The 18,498-nt window shown below is 60.0% G+C and overlaps 1 protein-coding gene across 3 annotated transcripts; it reads left to right on the top strand.

The window, feature by feature from the left end:
* Nucleotides 1-3,797: 3,797 nt before the first annotated feature.
* Nucleotides 3,798-18,122, top strand: POFUT2 (protein O-fucosyltransferase 2). 3 transcript variants are annotated; one of them, XM_064476658.1, is made up of 9 exons: nt 3,798-3,961; nt 5,323-5,573; nt 8,972-9,116; nt 9,643-9,753; nt 13,337-13,403; nt 15,005-15,130; nt 16,041-16,221; nt 16,364-16,487; nt 17,170-18,122. In XM_064476658.1, exons 1-9 carry the CDS (start codon nt 3,831-3,833, stop codon nt 17,321-17,323), a joined length of 1,290 nt encoding a protein of 429 aa, XP_064332728.1. In that variant the 5' UTR covers nt 3,798-3,830; the 3' UTR covers nt 17,324-18,122. The 3 variants fall into 3 exon arrangements, with proteins under 3 accessions (XP_064332728.1, XP_064332729.1, XP_064332727.1); XM_064476659.1 differs by having other exon boundaries at nt 16,041-16,228; XM_064476657.1 differs by lacking the exon at nt 17,170-18,122 and adding an exon at nt 16,903-17,163 and having other exon boundaries at nt 16,041-16,228.
* The last annotated feature ends 376 nt before the right edge of the window (nt 18,123-18,498 follow it).

Here is an 18,498-nt window from a genome sequence, read left to right as displayed (position 1 = left end):
ACACTGCTGAATGCCTTTCTGAGTCACCTGGGCTGGAGGGGCCTGATTTTTCTTTCCAGGAACAGACGTAGCGCAGCCTCCGTTTTAGGGGCTGACTTCCACGCTGAGTCTAGCCCCACCCTGCACCCCAAGGAGGAGAGGCCCTTCTCTGCCCCGGGCTGGGAACCTGGCTCCGTGGAGTTCTGAAGCACTGCATCACCACCAGGTCCAGTATCCCTGCAGAGTGGCCCCTGCACCTGAATGAGCCCCCTCCCTGGGCCTTCCTTGCCCCCACACGACCGCACCCCATGCTATGCCTGAGCCCCAGGGCTCTGCGTGTCCAGAGCAGGCAGGTGGGACCAGAGTCAGGTGCCCACCAGGTCCCAAGGAAGAGAGGTCTGCCTCTGCATCAGGGGGAGGTAACCCCACGTGGCCAGCAGGACAGTGCCTCGCCACGCTCTCAGGGTGGACCTCCAGGACCCCTGGGAGCAGTCTCCCTGCAGGTGTTATAAGCCGTCATCAGGAGGGCAGGCTTTTCTTCGGGCAGATCGTCTGGCAGTGCTGGGCCCATGTGCTGATCACAGGAACCTGCACTCCCCCAGGAAACCCCAGGCAGCCTCACAACTTGGTCACTTGGTGACCTGGGCCCCATGGGCTCCTTGGCCATCCCACGAGGACAGTCCTGGCAGGCGGTCCCCAGGTGCTCCTGTTAAGAAATTCCCCTGGGTTTCTGTGGTCACAGAGCCCACACCAGAAGGCTCCTGCCCTGCAGTGACCCCCCCACAGCAGTCAGCTCCCCTGTGCATGTCCAAGGACAAATGGCAGGACTTTACTGCCAGGAACTGTGGTGAACAAGGGGGTGGGATTCCATACTAAGTCCAGGATCCTGGTAACTCACTCTGTACCCCAAAAAGCATCCATGAGAAATGTGTATATTGGGGTGTCTATGCCCCCAGGAGAGCTGCTCCTCAGGGGTCCTGGGGACTCTCCAGCCCCTCTCAGGTTTCTCAGAGCCTGGGTCTAAATGTTCTGCCTCCCTCCTTGGGTAGATGGCCACCCATGTCTCGTGGTCAGGGGCCACTTTATTGCACGATTTGGCATGTTCTCAGACCAGTCCTCCTCCCCTGCGCCTGACCTCCGAGATGTTCCCACTGACCCTTGGCGCCCTGTGTGGGGCCAGGGGGCCCTAAGGCTGCCCCTTCCCTCCCCTCCTCTGCCCCCACCCCTAGGGCCACCCCCAGGTGGGCTGGGAGGTGGACACCACTGGACAAAGCAGGGTGCCCCCACCCCGGGAAGCCCATCTGTGCCCTTCTCTGAAGAGGACGCCACAGCCCCACGCCTCCTCCCAGGGGTCTGCTCAGGACATGGTTCCCCAGGTCTGGGAAGGGCCTCGCCCTGGAATCCTTCCTTCCAGAAGAATCTCTCTGTCTCTCTTCAGAGTTTAGAGTTGTCCCCATGTCCCTGCCAACCAGGATGCCCAGCACTGGCCCTTCAGAGACCTGGGGAGACAAGGAAGAGATGTGGCCCCAGGTCTCACAGACACCCCTGCCGGGACGCCAGGCCAAAGGGCCGTCCTCCTCCCTTCTGGGGTGTGGATCCTGTGGCTCCTCTTTGCAGGAAGCTGGACTGGGCAGTGGAGCCCAGAGCAGCTCTTGGGGCTCTCTGGGCAGGGAAGACTTGGGCCAGGCGGCCTTGCCTGGATTCCCTGCTGGGCAAGCTGAAAACCCCCAGTTCTCTGGCTGTGTCTGGAGGCTCCTGGAGGCTCCTGGAGCCTCAGGGCGGGGCCCTTTCTCTCTGCCTCCACGGCCTCGAGGCCGCGCTGGCGCTGGCGTGGGGAAAGAGCTCTCTTGCCCTCTGGTGGCCAAGTCATCACAGGTGGATGCCGCGGGGAGGCCAGGGCGAGGCAGTGCTTGCTCAGATGTGAGTTGTTTGGCAACTTGACACCTGGTCAACGAATCTTAAACATTGGAAAGAGGAACTTGCCTGGAAAGAAGGAAGTTAATTTCAGTTACTTGTATAAAGATTTCTTTCTTTCCTTAAAGACTAACAAAACCTCTCCCAGGTCACTCCCGGCAAGAACCATAATCCAGCGATCAACCAGGAAATGCGGGAGGAGCGGGGAGGGGGTGGGGGAGGGGAGGGGCGATCAGAGCAGGAGAGCAGGTGCCACTCCCTGCAGTAGCACACTGGGCAGTGGCCGTTGGCACCCAGCCTTTCATCTGGGGGGTGTTTCCAAAAAAAAAAAAAACAATTTTGGAAGGGCCACGGAGGACACCGAGACCTCCCAGAATGGACAGCAGGAGCAGAGTCACCATGCTGGCCCTGGGCTCTGGAGCCGGACCTGCAGTGGAGACAACGGGTCTTCTGAGAAGTGACTCCCAGCACATTCGGGGCTGTTTCGGGCTCTGTCCCAGCTGAAGTGTGTAACCCCCAACCTCCAGGAAGAGGCGCAAGGCTCCCCACCCAGGCTGTGTTGTCTTGCTGGGGAAGAGGGATCTGTGGTTGTGGGACGTTTTGGGCTGTCTCTAAAAACTGCCTTGGCCGCAGCTTGCGTCCCAGTCACCGGTTCCAGGGCGACAGAAAAGCACACCCTGCATCCCTGTGCACTCACATCTTCCCGGAAGAGCAAGTATTTGCCTGTGAAAACGCCAGCTGCTCTTCTAGGGCGGCCTAATGCCCAGCAGTGTGGGCGGTGCGCTCCTGGGCAGGGACAGGAGGAGAGGGGCCAGCGGTCCTCAGCCAGGCAGGGGCCCAGCGTGGCAGTGGCGCTGTGGGTGTGTGGCGGGGAGGGCCGTGCAGGGAACCCTGTCTGCAGGGCCTCTGTGCACCCCTGCATTATGGACTGAGATTTCATACCAGGAACTACAAAGGCTCCAGTCGTCCTAACTGGTCAGATACAACCCCCACCCTCGGGCTGGAGCCACCAGGAGCTCAGTACCTCTAACAGAGACAGTGCCCAGTATGGGGAGAGGTCATGGGGCACTTCAGGGTCAGGGGCGGTGGTGCTGGGGAAGGAAGGGGGTGCAGTGAAGGGCGGGGGAGCAGGGCCCCTTGCTCTGGGGTGAGGGTTCTTGAGACCACAGAGCATGGCACACACCATCCCCACCCTATACCCCAAATTCCTAGCCCCGTCAACACAGAGGCTGCTCTGCGCCCTCTCACCGTGGCTCTCCAGTGAGACCGCACCCAACCCAGCATCTGGCTCCCCCGTCCTGACCGCCTCCTGCCCTACCTCCCCTCTTGGGAGAGACCCTGTCTTCTCGGAAACTGCCCGGCAACGCGAATTCAAGGCCTGCAGCGAGCTTGGCGGATCTGCAGTTCAGGTGCCCTACCTGGCCAGTAGTGCGGGCTTGGGGTCAGTCCTCTAGCTTGCCCACCCGCAGCCCCGGTCCACGTCCCGTGCAAGCGGAGGCCGGAGAGCCCATGCCGAGCCCCGCGCGCCAGGCAGGTGAGAGTGCCCGCGCCCCTGGACGCGTGGCCACGCCCCCAGCCCCGCTGCCCCGCCCACCGGCGGCAGCCCCGCCCCAGCCTCCTGCGGGCGCAACCTGCAGGTGAAGACGCCCACGCAGCCCAACCCACCCCGGCCCCGCCCACAGCCGCCGGCCACGCCCACAGCCCCCGGCCCCGCCTAGCTGCTCCCATCAGCCCCGCCCCCGTCCTGGCCCCGCCCCAGCCCACAGCTGCTCCGCCTGTTCTGCCCTCCGACACCCAGCCTCGAGAGGACGCACGACGCAAGCGCTAGGGGAGGGCCCCGCGGCATTGCCGTGGCTACAGGCTACGCGTTCCTCGGGGGCCGGCGTACACTTCCGGGGCGGAGCGCGGCCTCCGGAAGTGCGTGGCCGCCCGGGGCCATGGCGGCGCTCGCCGTCGTCTGCCTGCTGCTCGGGACGGCGACCTGGCCGCCGGCCTCGGCCTCGGGCGAGGAGTTCTGGCCCGGCCAGTCGGCGGCCGACATCCTGTCGGGAGCGGCGTCCCGCAGACGGTAGACGCGCGTCCGTGCTGTCGGCGGGGCCGGTGGGCAGGGACCGGGTTGGGGGTGGGGGCCGGGGCTGGGCTTTGGAGCCGGGGCGCCGGTTGGGGGCCGCGGGGCGGAGGGCGGGGGTGCGGGGCTGGGGCAGGGCCTCGGGGTCCCCTCCGCCTGGGGCGCTGGGGCCCGGGGCGCGAGTCGGCCTCCCAGAGCCCCCCCCGGGAAGGGCAGGCGGGGGCCCCTCTTAGAGAAGTGGGGCCTTGCCCGGGGTTGGAAGAGCCCCAGAATCAGATGTTGGAATGGGGTGGTTTATCAGCCTTGTTTATCTGCAGGGAATTTCAGTTCCATTCAGATGTTGGTTCCTTCGGTAAAGCTCAGGAATAAGAAACAAGAGTGATTGCCGTTCAGCGGTTCTTGAGGGCTTGACCCAGAACAGACTGTGCGGGGTGTAGGGATGGTAGATGAGCCCCTTCCTCTCAGGGTTGGCGGTCTTCTGGGATTAGAGGCCCCAGCTGAGGATTCCATCCTCATCTGCAGGAAGGAGGTGGTGGGAAAAACTAACACAGGGAAGGGAGGGGTGTGGCGGCGGTAACTCATGACAGAAGCCCGGACCCTTGCCTGGCTCTTGTGTAGGGGAGTCTCGCCTAGGACAGGGCAGCAGTTCTCAAAGTGTGTCCCAGGGCCCCTGCGGTGCCAGACCATGTTTGTAGAAACGCTGGGATGTCACCTGCCATTTGCACTCTCCCACTGTCCCGAGTTTCCTGTGGGGTTTTCCAGAGACCACCTGGCATGTGATATCACAGAACACAGAATGCAGAGGCAGACAGGAGAATCCAGCTCTCACCAGTTCAAAAAGAGATTTGCAAAAATTACAATCACTGCTACTCTTCTCACTAATGATTTTTGTTTTGAAAAATATTTTTTGTTTAGGAGTGTTAATGACAAAATGTAATAGGTTATTACTGTTATTTTTAAGTGAACCTATAAATATATTTTGAAGTTCTTACTTTAACTTCTAACACAGGAACTGTTGGTAGGTTTAACCCACATGAACAGCAGCCTTTTGGGGTCCTCAATAATTGTTAAGAGTGCACAGGGGTATGTAGACCAGGAATTTTGAGAGCCCCTGGAGGACGGATGCTCAGGTGCTAGTCAGGTGCTAGCTGGTGTTAAACGGATGCCAAGATGTCTTCTGCATCTGCTCCCAGGCTCTTTAAGTAATGGGCCACGTGGAGATGGGTAGGCAGTGCCTCCACTTCAGGAACCAGAAGCTGCTGAACATGCCTGGAGTCTGGGACACGGACTGTGGGTGTGGGAGCTGGGTTTCCGTGCAGAGGCCTTGCCCTGAAGGACTGCTCTCTTGTGCTCCCTGCCAGGTACCTTCTGTACGATGTCAACCCCCCGGAGGGCTTCAACCTCCGCAGGGACGTCTACATCCGCATCGCCTCCCTCCTGAAGACGCTGCTGAAGACGGAGGACTGGGTGCTGGTGCTGCCCCCCTGGGGCCGCCTCTACCACTGGCAGAGCCCCGACATCCACCAGGTCCGGATTCCCTGGTCCGACTTTTTTGATCTTCCAAGTCTCAACAGAAACATCCCCGTCATTGAGCACGAGCAGTTCATGGCAGGTGAGGCGGTGGGCGTTCTGGTTGTGGTGTGAGCCTCGGGCTGCCTTGCCCCCGGCCTGCTGCCTCAGCCTTTGCTCTGCGTGGGGCCGCGCTCGTGCTCCCCGCGCGACCAGCGATCTTGGTCTTTCCGTGCTTTTTCTCGGGCAGCAGACCTGAAGTGTGCGAGCTCTGCGTCCCCTAGCCTCTGGAGACCCTGGCCTCTGGGTGGGTTGGCGCGGTGACGAGGAGGCCACTGCCACAGAGGCCTTGTCCCAGCAGGACTCGCTCCCTGTGCAGCCAGGGCCGCTCTCACTTGAAGGAGAACACGGCCACGTGTGGTGTGGGCCCCATGCTGGCCTAGATGTGTGACCGCGCGTCCAGTTTAATTTGGTCCTGCTCAGACTTCCCATGTTAGCGTTTGTAAGAGGGAAGAGTTGAAGATTTTCTTTGAATAAGGTTATTCAGAGCTTATTACTGTTTTTTTTATTGAAGTGTGGCTGATTTACAATGTTGTGTTAGTTTCAGGTGTACAGCAGTGATTCAGTTGTACACATACAGTCTATTCTTTTCCAGATTCTTTTCCATTGTAGGTTGCAAGATACTGAATATTTTTCCGTGTTACACAGTGAATCCTTGTTGTTTGTCTGTTTTATGTATAGTAGTTTGTATCTGTTAATCCCAAACTCCTAATTTATCCCCCTTTTCTTTCCCTTTGGTAACCATAAGTTTGTTTTCTAAGTCTGTGAGTCTGTTTTTGTTTTGTAAATAAGTTCATTTGTATCGTTTTAAAAAAAATTCCACATACGGGTGATAAATGATACTTGTCTTTCTCTGTCTGACTCACGTCTCTTAGCATGATAATCTCTAAGTCCATCCATGTTGCTATAAATGGCATTATTTCGTTCTTTTTTGTGACTGAGGAATATTCTGTTTTAACATTTATTTTGTCTGTATATATGATACCACATCTTCTTTATCCAGTCGTCTGTCGATGAACATTTCGGTTGCTTGTATGTCTTGGCTATGGTAAATAGTGCTGCTGTGAACACTGGGGAGTGTGTGTCTTTTAGAGTTAGAGTTCTCTTTGGATATCTGCCCGGGAGTGGGATTGCGGGGGCATATGGCAGGTCTGTGTTCAGTTTTTTAAGGAATCTCCATACCGTTTTCCATAGTGGCTGCACCAGCTTACATTCCCAATAGCAGTGTAGGAGGCTCCCTGTTCTCCACAGCCTCTCCAGCATTTGTTACGTGTAGACTTTTTGATGACGGCCGTTCTGACTGGCGTGAGGTGACAGCTCATTGTGGTTGGATTTGCATTTCTCTGATGATTGGCGGTATGGACCGTCTTTTCCTGGGCCTGGTGGCCGTCGGGACGTCTTCTTTGGAGACACGTCTGTTTCGATCTCGTGCCCGTTTTCAATTGGGTTTTTAAATGTTTTTGACACTGAGCTGTATGTGCTATTTGTGTGTTTTGAAAGTTAATCCCTTGTCAGTCACATTGTTTATAAATATTATCTCACTCTTTAGGTTGTCTTTTCATTTTGTTTATGATTTCCTTTGGTGTGCAAAAGCTTTTAAGTTCAATTAGGTCTCATTCATTTATTTTTGCATTTGTTTCTGTTACCATATGAGACGGATACAAAAAAATACTGCTGTGTTTTATGTCCGAGAGTGTTCTGCCTCCGTTTTCCTCTGGCAGTTTCAGAGCGTCAGGTCCTACATTCAGGTCTTTAACCCACTCTGACTTTGTGTGTGTGTGTGTGTGTGTGTGTGTGGTGTTAGAGAGTGTTCTCATGACGTCCTTTTATGGGTAGCTGTCCAGTTTTCCCGGCGCTATTTATTGAAGAGACTGTCTTTTCTCCGTTGTATATTCTCGCCTTCTTTGTGGTAGATTAATTGGCCGTAAGTGTGTGGGTTTATTTCTGGGTTCTATCCTGTTCCACTGATGTGTGTGTCTGTTTTGTGCCAGCTCCACACTGTTTTGATGGCTGTAGCTCTGTAGTGTACTCTCAAGTCAGGGAGTGAGGCTCCCCTGCTCCATTCTTCTTTCTCTCACTTTGTTTTGTGGACATAAACTTAAAAAGTTAGTGCTGCCTCCTTTCCGCTTCCCTGGAGCGGCTTGGAAGAACGAGTCCCAGTTCCTGAGCAACATTCATTGAATTCTCCTATGCGAGGCCTGGCGGGCTGAATCCTCTTTGTTGGGTTCTGTTCTCGCTGCAGCTCATACCCTGTCACTCTGAACGTGTCCCGTGTTTAGGTCGGCACTGTGGGCGCTGCAGGCGTGGAATGACAGGGGACCATCTTCACGTGTCTGCACTCCTGCTGAGAAAGCAGCCCCTGAGGCTGGGGAAACGCCTTTTTGGGATCATCCTTCCCCACCTGAGAGAACAGGTGGCCGGGTGTCTGGTCCAACCTGACTTGGCCTGGGCGGCAGTCTCAGCCTTGGTCTGCACCCGGGCTCACAGTTCCCCAAGAAATAGCCCCGGGACAGTGCTTAGTGACTGGGCACTGGAGACAGGTGTCCTCCCTCCGCTATGCCAGCCGCACCCCTGGAGCCAGAGCTGCCGGGAGTGCGTGGCCTGGACCCAGTTCAGAGGCCTCCTCCCTGCAAGGGGGACAGGCCTGGGTGGGAGCTGCAGGGCCCCCTGGGGGCTTGGCCTCCGCATCCCATCCCTGTCACAGTAGGAGGAGCTCCTGAGCTCGGGCATCAGCCCAGCAGGGCAGGTCTCAGTGCCCGAGCAGAGCATGTCTGGGGGACACTGGAGTTTCGCTCGTGTGGCTCCATCGCTCCCTCTCTGAACACGTCTTCACTGACCCTGGGACGTGGCCAGCATGTTTAGGTGGGGGTGGGAGCAGTGGGTGACGGGCACAGGCCACTCGCTTGGAGCTCACGTTGGGGTGGCAGCGTGTAAATACGTGGTGGGAACACGCGTTGTTTGGGGCAGCCGGGGCCGCAGGGGACAGGAAGGCAGACGGGGACGGGGTGTAGGAGTGGCCATGCAGGGATGGCACCCTGGGAGGTGCAGTGTGAACAGCCTCACGGGTTAAGAGCCAGCCCCAGGGGACAGTCCGGGAGGGGACAGCTGTTCAGAGGCCCAGGGAGAGCCCGGGATGGGCTCTGGCACCACTGGAGTCCTGGCAGCTGGAGGAGGGGCCCCGGGGAGACAGCCTGCACTGTCATGGGGACTGGTCCTGCCTGCAGCAGAGGGAGGGACGAGGGGAGGGGTCCGAGGGAGCTGCCGAGGCCTGGGCCACACACACCCCCGCCCCCGTGTCCCAAGGCTGCTCATTCGTCCTCCCTCTGCTCCTGTGAGCTGTCTCTAGTCTTCCCGGGTGGACGGTGGCATTAAGTGAAGTGGTAGCTCTGTGTCTTCCGCTCTGTGCTGGCGGCTCTTACCCTGGGTCCCTGTCTCTTGCAGAGTCCGGCGGGCCCTTCATCGACCAGGTCTACGTTCTGCAGGGCTATGCAGAGGGCTGGAAGGAGGGGGCCTGGGAGGAGAAGGTGGACAGCCGGCCCTGCCTCGAGCCGCCGCTCTACTCGCAGGACAAGCACGAGTACTACAGGTGTGGCCGGGTCCCTCCCCCACCCCTCCTCTGCCCCCGCCGTCCACATGCGCTCGTCCAGGGCTCGGGCTGTGTCACACATGCCTGCCGGGCACATGCACCTTCCCCACACTGTTCAGTGCACTTGAACGTGGTCATGGTGGCGGCGTCTCCCCAGGTGAGCTGCCATCGGGAGACCTGCCTGTCGCTCAGGGACTGGAGTGGTTGGGCTCTCCAGTCCTTAGTGACCCCGGGGCGTCTCAGGACACGGCTGCTGGACGGACAGTCCTGTCAGAGCTCTGGCCCCGAGCGTGAGGCATCGCTTCCTCCAGGCTCCTCCCTGGCTGCGCACGCTCTGTCCTATACTACTGGTCCCTTCAGGTCACGTGAGATGTTTGGTTTCTTTAAAAATGTTCGCACTGTCCCCGCCTGTGACTGTGGCCGGGAGAGATAGCTGAGTCTTTCAGGATCAGGCCAGGCGTCTAGACTTCACTTCTTCCTGCGGAAAAAGGAAGTGAGTAACGGGGTGCTCGGTCTTGTCTTGCAGAGGATGGTTCTGGGGCTACGAAGAGACGAGGGGTCTGAACGTCTCCTGTCTGTCTGTCCAGGGGTCAGCTTCCATCATCGCACCCGTGCTTTTGAGAAACACGTCTGCACGGTGAGTGCCTGTGAGCTGAGCACGTGCGCATGTGCAGCTGGGCCTCGGGTGGGGACCAGCGACTAGGACAGGACAGCCCTGGGGTTGGGGTGCGGGTAGGGGGTGACTGGGCCCAAGCTCCGTGGCCCTGTGCCCCCTGTGGTCCTTGGGGGCTGCTCAGAGCCCCAGGGCGGGGTCGCTGGTCCACACTAGGCACAGTGGGCCTGAGGGTGGACAGAGGACAGTGGGGGTGAGGGCCATGGGGACACGTGGCTGCAGCAGGGTGAGGGCGAGGACAAGAGGGGCCGGGAAGTTCTGAAGAGACCCCCCAGGGTGACTGGTGCTGGGGCGGCTGCCTGGAGCTGGTCTGAGAGGTCACAGAGGGGGAGCGTGCGCTTCCCACCTGGGGTCCCTCTCCCGCTGGGCTTCCCCCCTTCTCCACCTTAGCGGGGATGGGGGCAAGACTTGAGCCTCTCCCGGCGCGGACATGCCGACCTGGCTGCTGCTCATGGTGTCTCCTGTCGGAAGCATGGCCGCACATCCCAGTCCCTCTCGGAAGCAGAGAGCCGGCCTCACGGTTGCCCCACGCCCGCCCCCACGGGGCAGCACCGGGGTCAGCGGAAGGGGGAGGTGTTCAGGTGGCTCCTGGGCTGGGTCTGGAGGTGGACCCCCTGGAGGAGGATGCATGCTGGGCAGCCTGACAAGCGTCAGTGGGGGCTTTGCTGCGGGTGTGAGCTCGGGGGTCGTGGGGACCCTGGAGGAGCCGCCCTCCCTTGAGTCCCCGTCAGTCTGAACCAGGCTCCCCGGGCCTGCGGGCGTGTGGACTGTCTGCACGTCCGCCACAACCCAGCCGGGCCCCTCCCCGTCCTTTTCAGCCCATTTTCCCCACATTGGGACCCCTGTGGGTGTGCTGGGCTTTGTAAACCAAACACCAGTGGGACTGTGGCAGCCGGCAATTGGTCGCTTTGCCTGAGGGGGTCCCATCTCCACATACAGACGTGGATGCAGGACGTGGCTGAGGGCACCCCCACTGGGACCCCATGTCACGAGTGTCCCAAAACCGTTTGGGTCTCAAAAGCAGGTCTGGCTGAAGTTTTGGACTGTGGGCAGTTTTTTCTGAGTGACTGGAGCTGAGTCCAGGAGGGACTTGTGCCCGGAGCTCCTCACTCTTGGAGAGACACCTCTGGGCGGGGCAGTGCTGAGGCAGGTGAGGCTGGACCACTGGGGGTCACCCCCACCACCCAGAAAACTCAGAATGTGAAAAGCACTGGCCAGAAAGAAAAGATTGGTGCACCCAGTTATATTAAAATTAACAATTCCTGCCCATCGGTGGATACCGTTAAACAAATGAAAAGACAGACCACATACAGAAGGAAGATGCAGCCCGTGGATCAGTCCAGGACTCGGTCCAGCTACCGACGGAGGTTCCAGAGTCAGGAGCAGCGAGGCAAGGGCGGGCAGCCTTGTGGTAAACTCTGGCACACCGGGGAGGAAGTCACGCTGCCCTTAAGCCCGAGAAGACGCCCTCTGGCCCTTGGTGACCAGGAAATGCAGGCCACCCCCGCCCTTGGGAGGATGGGCCACATGCAGCCGCGGGAGGATCTGGGAAACTGCTGGGGGCCAGTTGGCTGTCAGGTCGCAGAGGGTGGGCCTGTGACCCAGCACACCCAGCCCCACGCACCTGTGTGTGCGCCCACACGTGTTCCAGAATGTTCCTGCGAGCCACAAGCCGGAAACCCCCACGCCCTTCAGCAGTAGGTCATCGGGGCAGTGGGTTGTGGCAAATTCAGAACAGATGCGACTCAGCCACAGAAATGGAAAGACGCTGTTGTTTCAGCAGAGGTGACCGTGCAGACATAACTGTGTGAGACAGTGCGAAAAATAAATCCGGCCGAACTCCGTGGCACGAGGCTGCGCCCCGCGTGGGGCGCCGGGGCTGTTCTAGGACATCGGCCCAGCCGGACGCGGGGTGCAAGCCGCATCTCTGCAGGTGACGCTGCATGTGGTGGCGAGGCCGCCTCTGAGGAGCAGCCTCCGTTCCCACCCCAACCCCCGCGGCCGCCGTGCTGTCAGCCGCCCCGCTGCTTTCCGGAGCTCGTCTCCCTCTTTATAAACACCCGTGGAGTCGCCCGCTCAGGGTTCTCTGCACGGGTTTCTGTTCGCCTTTTTCCCACTGCATGATGCCCTCTGGGAGTTGAAGCCTGTGCAGTCACCGTGGAGGTGGCCGCAGAGGCTGCCACGTTCTTCTGCAGTTGTCCCTGCCCAGCTGTGAGAGCGTTTTTTGAGCCCGCCCACCTGGGTGGCCGTTGACTGGCTCCAGGTTTTTATAGACAGGAACCATTTTTGCAGTTTGGAGAGTAAAAATGGAGGCTCACACCCAGAGCGGAGGCTGGGTTTGTGGGGGGGGTGGGTGTGCCTTGCGTGGTGATCGTCGAGCCACCATCCCCGGGCAGCCACCAGACTCGAGCTGTAATGAGGGACAAGTGGGTCTCTGGTCTGTTAACGTATGTTTCTTTGATTTCAGAGTAAAATCAGATTTAAAGGCTCTTTTGAAACGATTTTCTGTAATGCATCTTTTCAGATCATTTGCCAGTTTCTTTCTCTGCAGGAGTTTTAAGTTTTTATACATTTAAACTTACTAGTCTGTGTGTTCTTTATAAAGGTTTCTGGATTTTTATTTTTCAGTCTAACCTTATCCCAATATTCTTAGAGTCTTTCACGTTTTGCTTTTATAGTTTCAGTTTTCATATTTAACTCTGAGCCATTGAGGCTTTGTTTGGGGTTAAGAATGGGGGCCCTGGTCACCCCACCCACTTCCCTGTCGGCAGCTCTGTGAGCCGGCCGCTCTCCAGATGCGTCGAGCCCCCTGGGTCGCCCAGGCCTGCGTGGACGTGGCCTGTCTCTGGAGCGTCCCTCCTGCAGGTTCTGATTCTTCAGGGCGCTCGATTATTCCGTAGCGGGCAGCCTCTCTGTGCGGGAGGGAACTGAGCCTTCGCTGAGAAAGGGGCCAGCTTCTGGCTGGAGGAACACAACAGGATGAGGAGAACCTAGGCTCTGTTTCATTCAGGCGATTTTGACGAACAGGAGTAAACGCTGACCTTCCCCCCTTTGTGGTATCCGCGGTCTTAGGGGTTTGCCCTTTACGTGGTACTGAGGCGAGCTAAGTCGCAGGTGGTGTAACGCTGAGCCCTCCTGGTGTGAACCCCCTCTGTCGCGCCTGTTACTCTTTCAGCGCACTACTGGGTTCTGTTCGCTCATCTCGTTAGTTTGTGGGTTTGTGTTCTTCTGCACCGATGGGCACAGGTTGCTTGCGAGCTCGCCCAGTTCAGTGGCTGGGGCAGGAGAGACTGTGAATGTTCAGAATCACTTAGGAAGTGAAAGCTCTCTCTCAGAATCGCGTGGCGCTGCAGACAGCTGCCTTTCAGAGAGTTGGCAGTGATTGCCCAAATGCCCCCAGGTGACCTGGCAAGGTTGGTACGATCTCAGAGTTCAGCCCAGAGTGTTCCCGGGCTCAGGGCCCTCCCACGTGGACAGCGCTGTCTGAACTTCGGAGCAGAATCATTTTGAAAGTAAAACCGTCTCTTTTCCTGTTGTTTAAAACCAGGTCCGTGATGCTGGACCGCGCCGAGACCCTCCTGCACGACCACTACGGCGGGAAGGAGTACTGGGACGTGAGTGCTGCCCGGCCGGCGCCTGCACCCCCTGTAGCTCTAGCAAACCCGAGACACTCGGCCCCTCTTGTTTTCAGCCTCGCGGCCTAAAGTCACAAGGTTTTAGCAGCCGTGGAGGGGCCCAGCCCGCGCACGAGGTGCCCAGGGCGGGGGCTGGATGGGGCGTCCGCGTCTGCTTGGGCATCCTTCCCCGTGAGCAGTCAGGAGCTGGAGCCGGCGCCCCTGGCTCGGTCTCCAGCTGTGAGCGGTGGGGCGTCTCTGCCTTGAGTCGGGGTTGGACTTGGACCCGCGCCAAGGGAGGCGCTGGCTCTGGGCGAGCGAACGGCCGAGACAGGCGGGAGATGGGCCATGTCACCTTGGCGTTGGGGACGGCTTACTTGTCAGGGGTCTGGTTGGGAAGGCGGCCCAGCTCTGTCCATGGGGGGCCCTGCAGGCCAGGCCAGTTTGGCAGAAGCGTAAAGGTTTTCCTGAGAAGAGCCTTTGGCTGCGAGGTGGGGGCCCGGGCCTGCCCTCTGCTCGCGTGCTCCCCCGGGGCCCAGGCCTGCGCAGGCGGGTTCTTAGACGAGGCGCTCTTTGTCTGCTGTTGGAGTGAAATGGAAGTTTTAGGTAAATCCCAGCTCTCTTAGATTACAGACGGATGCTGGGCCCCCCCAGGGCCGACGTCTCCAGCCCGTTTTCTCCTCCCGCCCTTCTGGTCCCGGGCTCCCGGTGGGGCGCACCCACCCGCCCTGGTCACCTCTCCGGAGGCCCCTCTGGGAAGTGGTTTCCCTGGACCCCTGACCTTGGCTCTGGCAGGGTGGATGGAGCACGGCGCCTGTGTTGGGGCAGCCCCCTGCTGCCCCTGTCTCTGCACAGTTGGCGTGGTGTCTTCTGCCTGAGGGGTTCCCAGGTTTGTTCATTGAGGGGCAGGTTGGTGATTTATGGCAGCTAACGTTTGAAAAAGAAAAGCACATCTGTGCATTCAGGAACACGTGTTTGTGTTCTGTAATCTCTGTGCCTACATCACGGGGCAGCGGCTTGTCTGTCCCCTGGCCCAGGCAGGAGCCCCAGGGAATGGGTTTCACATCCCCTCTCAGCCGCTGCCCTCGCAGCTCTCGGGACCTGCCCAGCCTGGGGGGCATGGAGAGGCCAGGTGTGTGCAGAGCACCCCAGCTGAGACCCCTGCTGCCTCGGCGTGCGACCTGGGCACCTCCTGGGAGGGTGGTGTCGGGAGCGTGGAGGTGCGGTTGTCCTCACTGTGGACACAGCTGCTCTGTGTCTCTGTCAGCTCTGTGGTCCCCATCTGGCTGTTACTGCTGGTGACCCCCCCCCCCGCACTCCCCGCCTGCCAGCCACCTTCTCTCGGCCAGTGCTCTGTCCCTTGGGCCCAGGGGACTCTCAGGAGGGGAGGGTTGTCGGTGCTGCCCAGACTCAGTGTGGTCCACTCCCCGTGACACTCCTCCCCCTCACAGACAGGCAGCGGCTTGTCTGCGCTGCCCGGGCCCGGCTCGCTGTCCTGGCGTGCCTGCAGCTCAGCTCCTCAGGCTGCTCCTGGGGCCGAAGGGGCGCCCGGCGAAGGCCCTGCGCGGGGCAGGCGCTCACAGTGCCCTCTGTGCCCGCAGACCCGGCGCAGCATGGTGTTTGCCCGGCACCTGCGGGCTGTGGGGGACGAGTTCAGGAGCAAGTACCTCAACTCCACCGACGAGGCCGACAGGACCCCCTTTGAGGAGGACTGGACCAAGATGAAGGTAGCTCTCCACATCTTTGTGGTCAGAGGACGCCGAAGTTACCCCTCTAGATGCCCAGTGACCAGTCCCTTTGCTCAGGGAAGGTCAGAACGGGGTGCTGGCTTTGCTGTGGATGCCGCCCGGCGGCCGGGAGCCCCTTGTCCTGGTGCAGACGTTGGGCTGTCGGTCAGTACCAGTTCCTCTTCAGCGAGGTGGGAACTTACCGCGGGGCTGTGGCCCAGGTGGTCATTACAGTGGAGCGAGGTGGCAGATGGGAGAGTAGAAGCGAGAGGCCGTCGGAGGCACCGGGGCTCACCTCTGCCTCCCCCCCCAAGGGGCACCATGAACACCCTTTTGCTCCAGCATTGTCCTTTTTAGGAAAGAACTTTTTCTGAAAGGTTGGCTTTTTTTATAATTTCGATGAATTATATGCTGCTTTTTCAAATTATTGTTATTTTTAGGCATTTTCAGTGTAATTGTTTTAATGATTTCTTTTTCACGTAGGTTTTAACAGCAAACTGTTTCATAGAGAGGAATGCTGTTTCGCCGTCTTTCTCCGCAGGACGTTTGCGCTGCTCTCAGGTGGAGCAGCGTCGTTCCCGCGATAAGTGCCAGGGCGTGTGGACAGGTCTCACGGAAGCGTCAACATTGAACTGAGGCTTTTTTTTTTTTATCTAGTTTGTATTTGCTTCCAGTGTTTCCTTTACTCGTCTTTGTTCACTCAGATGAAAGGGTGTGGGTCATTGGTCACTCATGGTCTTGAGGAGACGTCCAGCCCCCTCCCCCAGGGTTCGCCCTGAGCATCGGTCCCTGGACGGACCCCGGTGTGGCCCCTGCTGCGTGGAGGTGCTTGGACTCTGCGTCCCCCTCGCCTCCTGCCGCGCTGGACGCCGACCCCGTGGGCTCAGCCTGTCCCGTCCTCCTTTGCCAGGTCCAGCTGGGCTCCTCGCTGGGGGGCCCGTACCTCGGCGTCCACCTGAGGAGAAAGGACTTCATCTGGGGGCACAGGGAGGACGTGCCGAGCCTGGCCGGAGCCGTGAGGAGGATCCGCAGCCTCATGAAGACCCACCGGCTGGACAAGGTCTTCGTGGCCACGGACGCCGTCAGGAAGGGTGCGCGGTGCGCCTCCCGCTCCCCGTTGCGCTCTTGGGTTCTGGAGGGTCGGGTCGGTCCCCTCCTCCACCTGTGCAGCCACATCTGCAGCCGTGCCCACCGCCTTTGGCTCCGGCCCCACGGGCCTGCTTGTGTCCGCAGAGTACGAGGAGCTGAGGAGGCTGCTGCCCGAGATGCTGCGCTTCGAGCCCACGGGGGAGGAGCTGGAGCTCTACAAGGACGGGGGCGTCGCCATCGTCGACCAGTGGGTCTGCGCGCACGCCAGGTGGGCCGCCAGGCACCCCGCCCTTTGTCCCCTCCTCCTCCTGGGAAACAGTTGGGCCTGGGTCCTGGGGTTCCGCCCTGGGACCCCTGGAGTAAAGTGGAAAACAAAGGCAGAGTAGGTCACTTCCCGTTTTCAAACTTCCCGGATGCTGGCTCCACAGGCCTGCTCGTGGACCTGTTTTCCTGCAGGGCTGCAGGTGTTCTGTGCTGTGAAGGGCCCCGGGGGCTCCACCTCCAGGGAGAGGGCCCACTCTTCTGCGCCCCTCTGGGGGTGCTGGGCGGACTCGGCCCCAGCAGGGGTGCAGGGAGCAGCCCCAGCTCAGCCTCAAGGCTTGGCAGGGGGGAGGTTACGGGCTTTGCTCCGCCACCTTCTTGGGCTTAAAGCTGGTGACGTCCTGGGGACATATCTGTGGCAGGTCTGTTCCAAGACATCTCCCTGGAGGAGACTTCCTCCTGCATCGAGTAGCCAAAAATCTAGTGGAGGCTGGAGCCTGCCCCCGACGCGGGCCCTGTCTCCCTCACACCAGCACCCGCAGCCTCCCCGGCAGCCTGGTGTCTGGGCATCTCCTGATGGGGACCCCGGCCGGCGGGGCTGTGGGGCCCGGGCGGGCCCCGGCGGAGGCGGACGGCTGGCGGGTGGTGCGTTTGCCCAGCAGCCCCGGTGACCTGGCGCTGCATGGCAGGGTTTTCATCGGCACCTCGGTCTCCACGTTCTCCTTCCGGATTCATGAGGAGAGGGAGATCCTGGGCCTGGACCCCAGGACGACCTACAACCGCTTCTGCGGGGACGAGGAGCCGGCGTGCGAGCAGCCCACGCACTGGAGGGTTGTGTACTGACCGCCCGACCCCCTGCACGCGGCGGTGCCTGTCTCCCCTGAGGATGTGCGTCCTCGCCCCACCAGCTGGCCGTGCCCCTCGGGGCTCAGGCCTGGGGAGCCACGCGGGTCCGTCCCATGCCTGCCCTGGGCCTTGGGTTTTGTTTGCATCGGGATCCGGGACCATGTCGCTGTGACCAGCGAGGCCCCTGTGCCAGCACTGAGGTGCCGGCTTGCCCCGGGCAAGTGCGACGCCTCAGGCTCCGCCCCGGGGGCGTATGGATGTGGCGCTGGTGGCACCTGTGACTCACAGGGTTTCAGTCATTTGAGCCCCTGTGGTGGCTGCAGAGCAGAGTCCGAGGTCCTGCCCTTCTCCCCCGTGGGCCCACGTGCAACCACAGGTCTGAGGCCTCGGGCGGCCCCCCCTCCCGGGCAGCGGTGGGGCTGAGAGGCGCGGGCAGTCACTCCAGCCTGAGGAGGCGCCTTGGAGACCAGCTGCCAAATGGGGGGCCTGGACTGGTCCACAGAGCCCTGTGTTGGGCCTTCACAGTCACACGAGAGGGCCCCCACCCCGTCACCTCTGACCAGGTGTCCCAGTCCCATGACTCCTAGGTAACTGGTGAGGCCACAGTGCGGACGGGGAGCCCTGCAGAGCCTGGAGCCCCAGGTCCCTCCCACGTCTCCTTCCTAGGCTCTTGAGATGGCCCTGGGTGCGCGCTGGGGTCCTGTAGTGTGGCTCACAGCCACGCAGGGCTGGGTGACCGAATATTTATTCTTTCTCTGTTTGTACTTCAGATATTAATAAAGTACGTTTTCTAGAAGTTGTGCTTCTGCGTTCTCTTTCGGCCGAGAGCTGTAGCAAGTGTTTCCACCGTGGCCACCGTCTTCTGTGAAGAAAGTTGGCCGCTGTGTCATCCATGTTGGTGGCTGTGAGCACACTGTGGAGACACCGCCCGGCCCCCCTGTCCTCAGGACTGCTGGCTGTAAGACCTGTCTGACAAAGTCCATGGTTGTGGGAAGTTGGGAACAGCCCTCTTCTCCCGAGGAGGAGGCAGCAGACTTCCTCGGTTTTGCATCCTGGAGAACGACCAGCCAGCGGGACAGCCTGCGTCACAGCACAGCGGGCACAGCAGGAAAATAGGGGGCTCGGGCGGGGGAAGGGCTGGCCCCGGGACAGCAAGTGCAAAGGCCCCGCGG

This window comes from Camelus dromedarius, chromosome 2 (genome assembly GCF_036321535.1).
Source record: "Camelus dromedarius isolate mCamDro1 chromosome 2, mCamDro1.pat, whole genome shotgun sequence".
Lineage (NCBI taxonomy): Eukaryota > Metazoa > Chordata > Mammalia > Artiodactyla > Camelidae > Camelus > Camelus dromedarius.
Note: the sequence above shows the minus strand (reverse complement) of the source record. Positions and strands in the feature narration are given on the sequence as shown.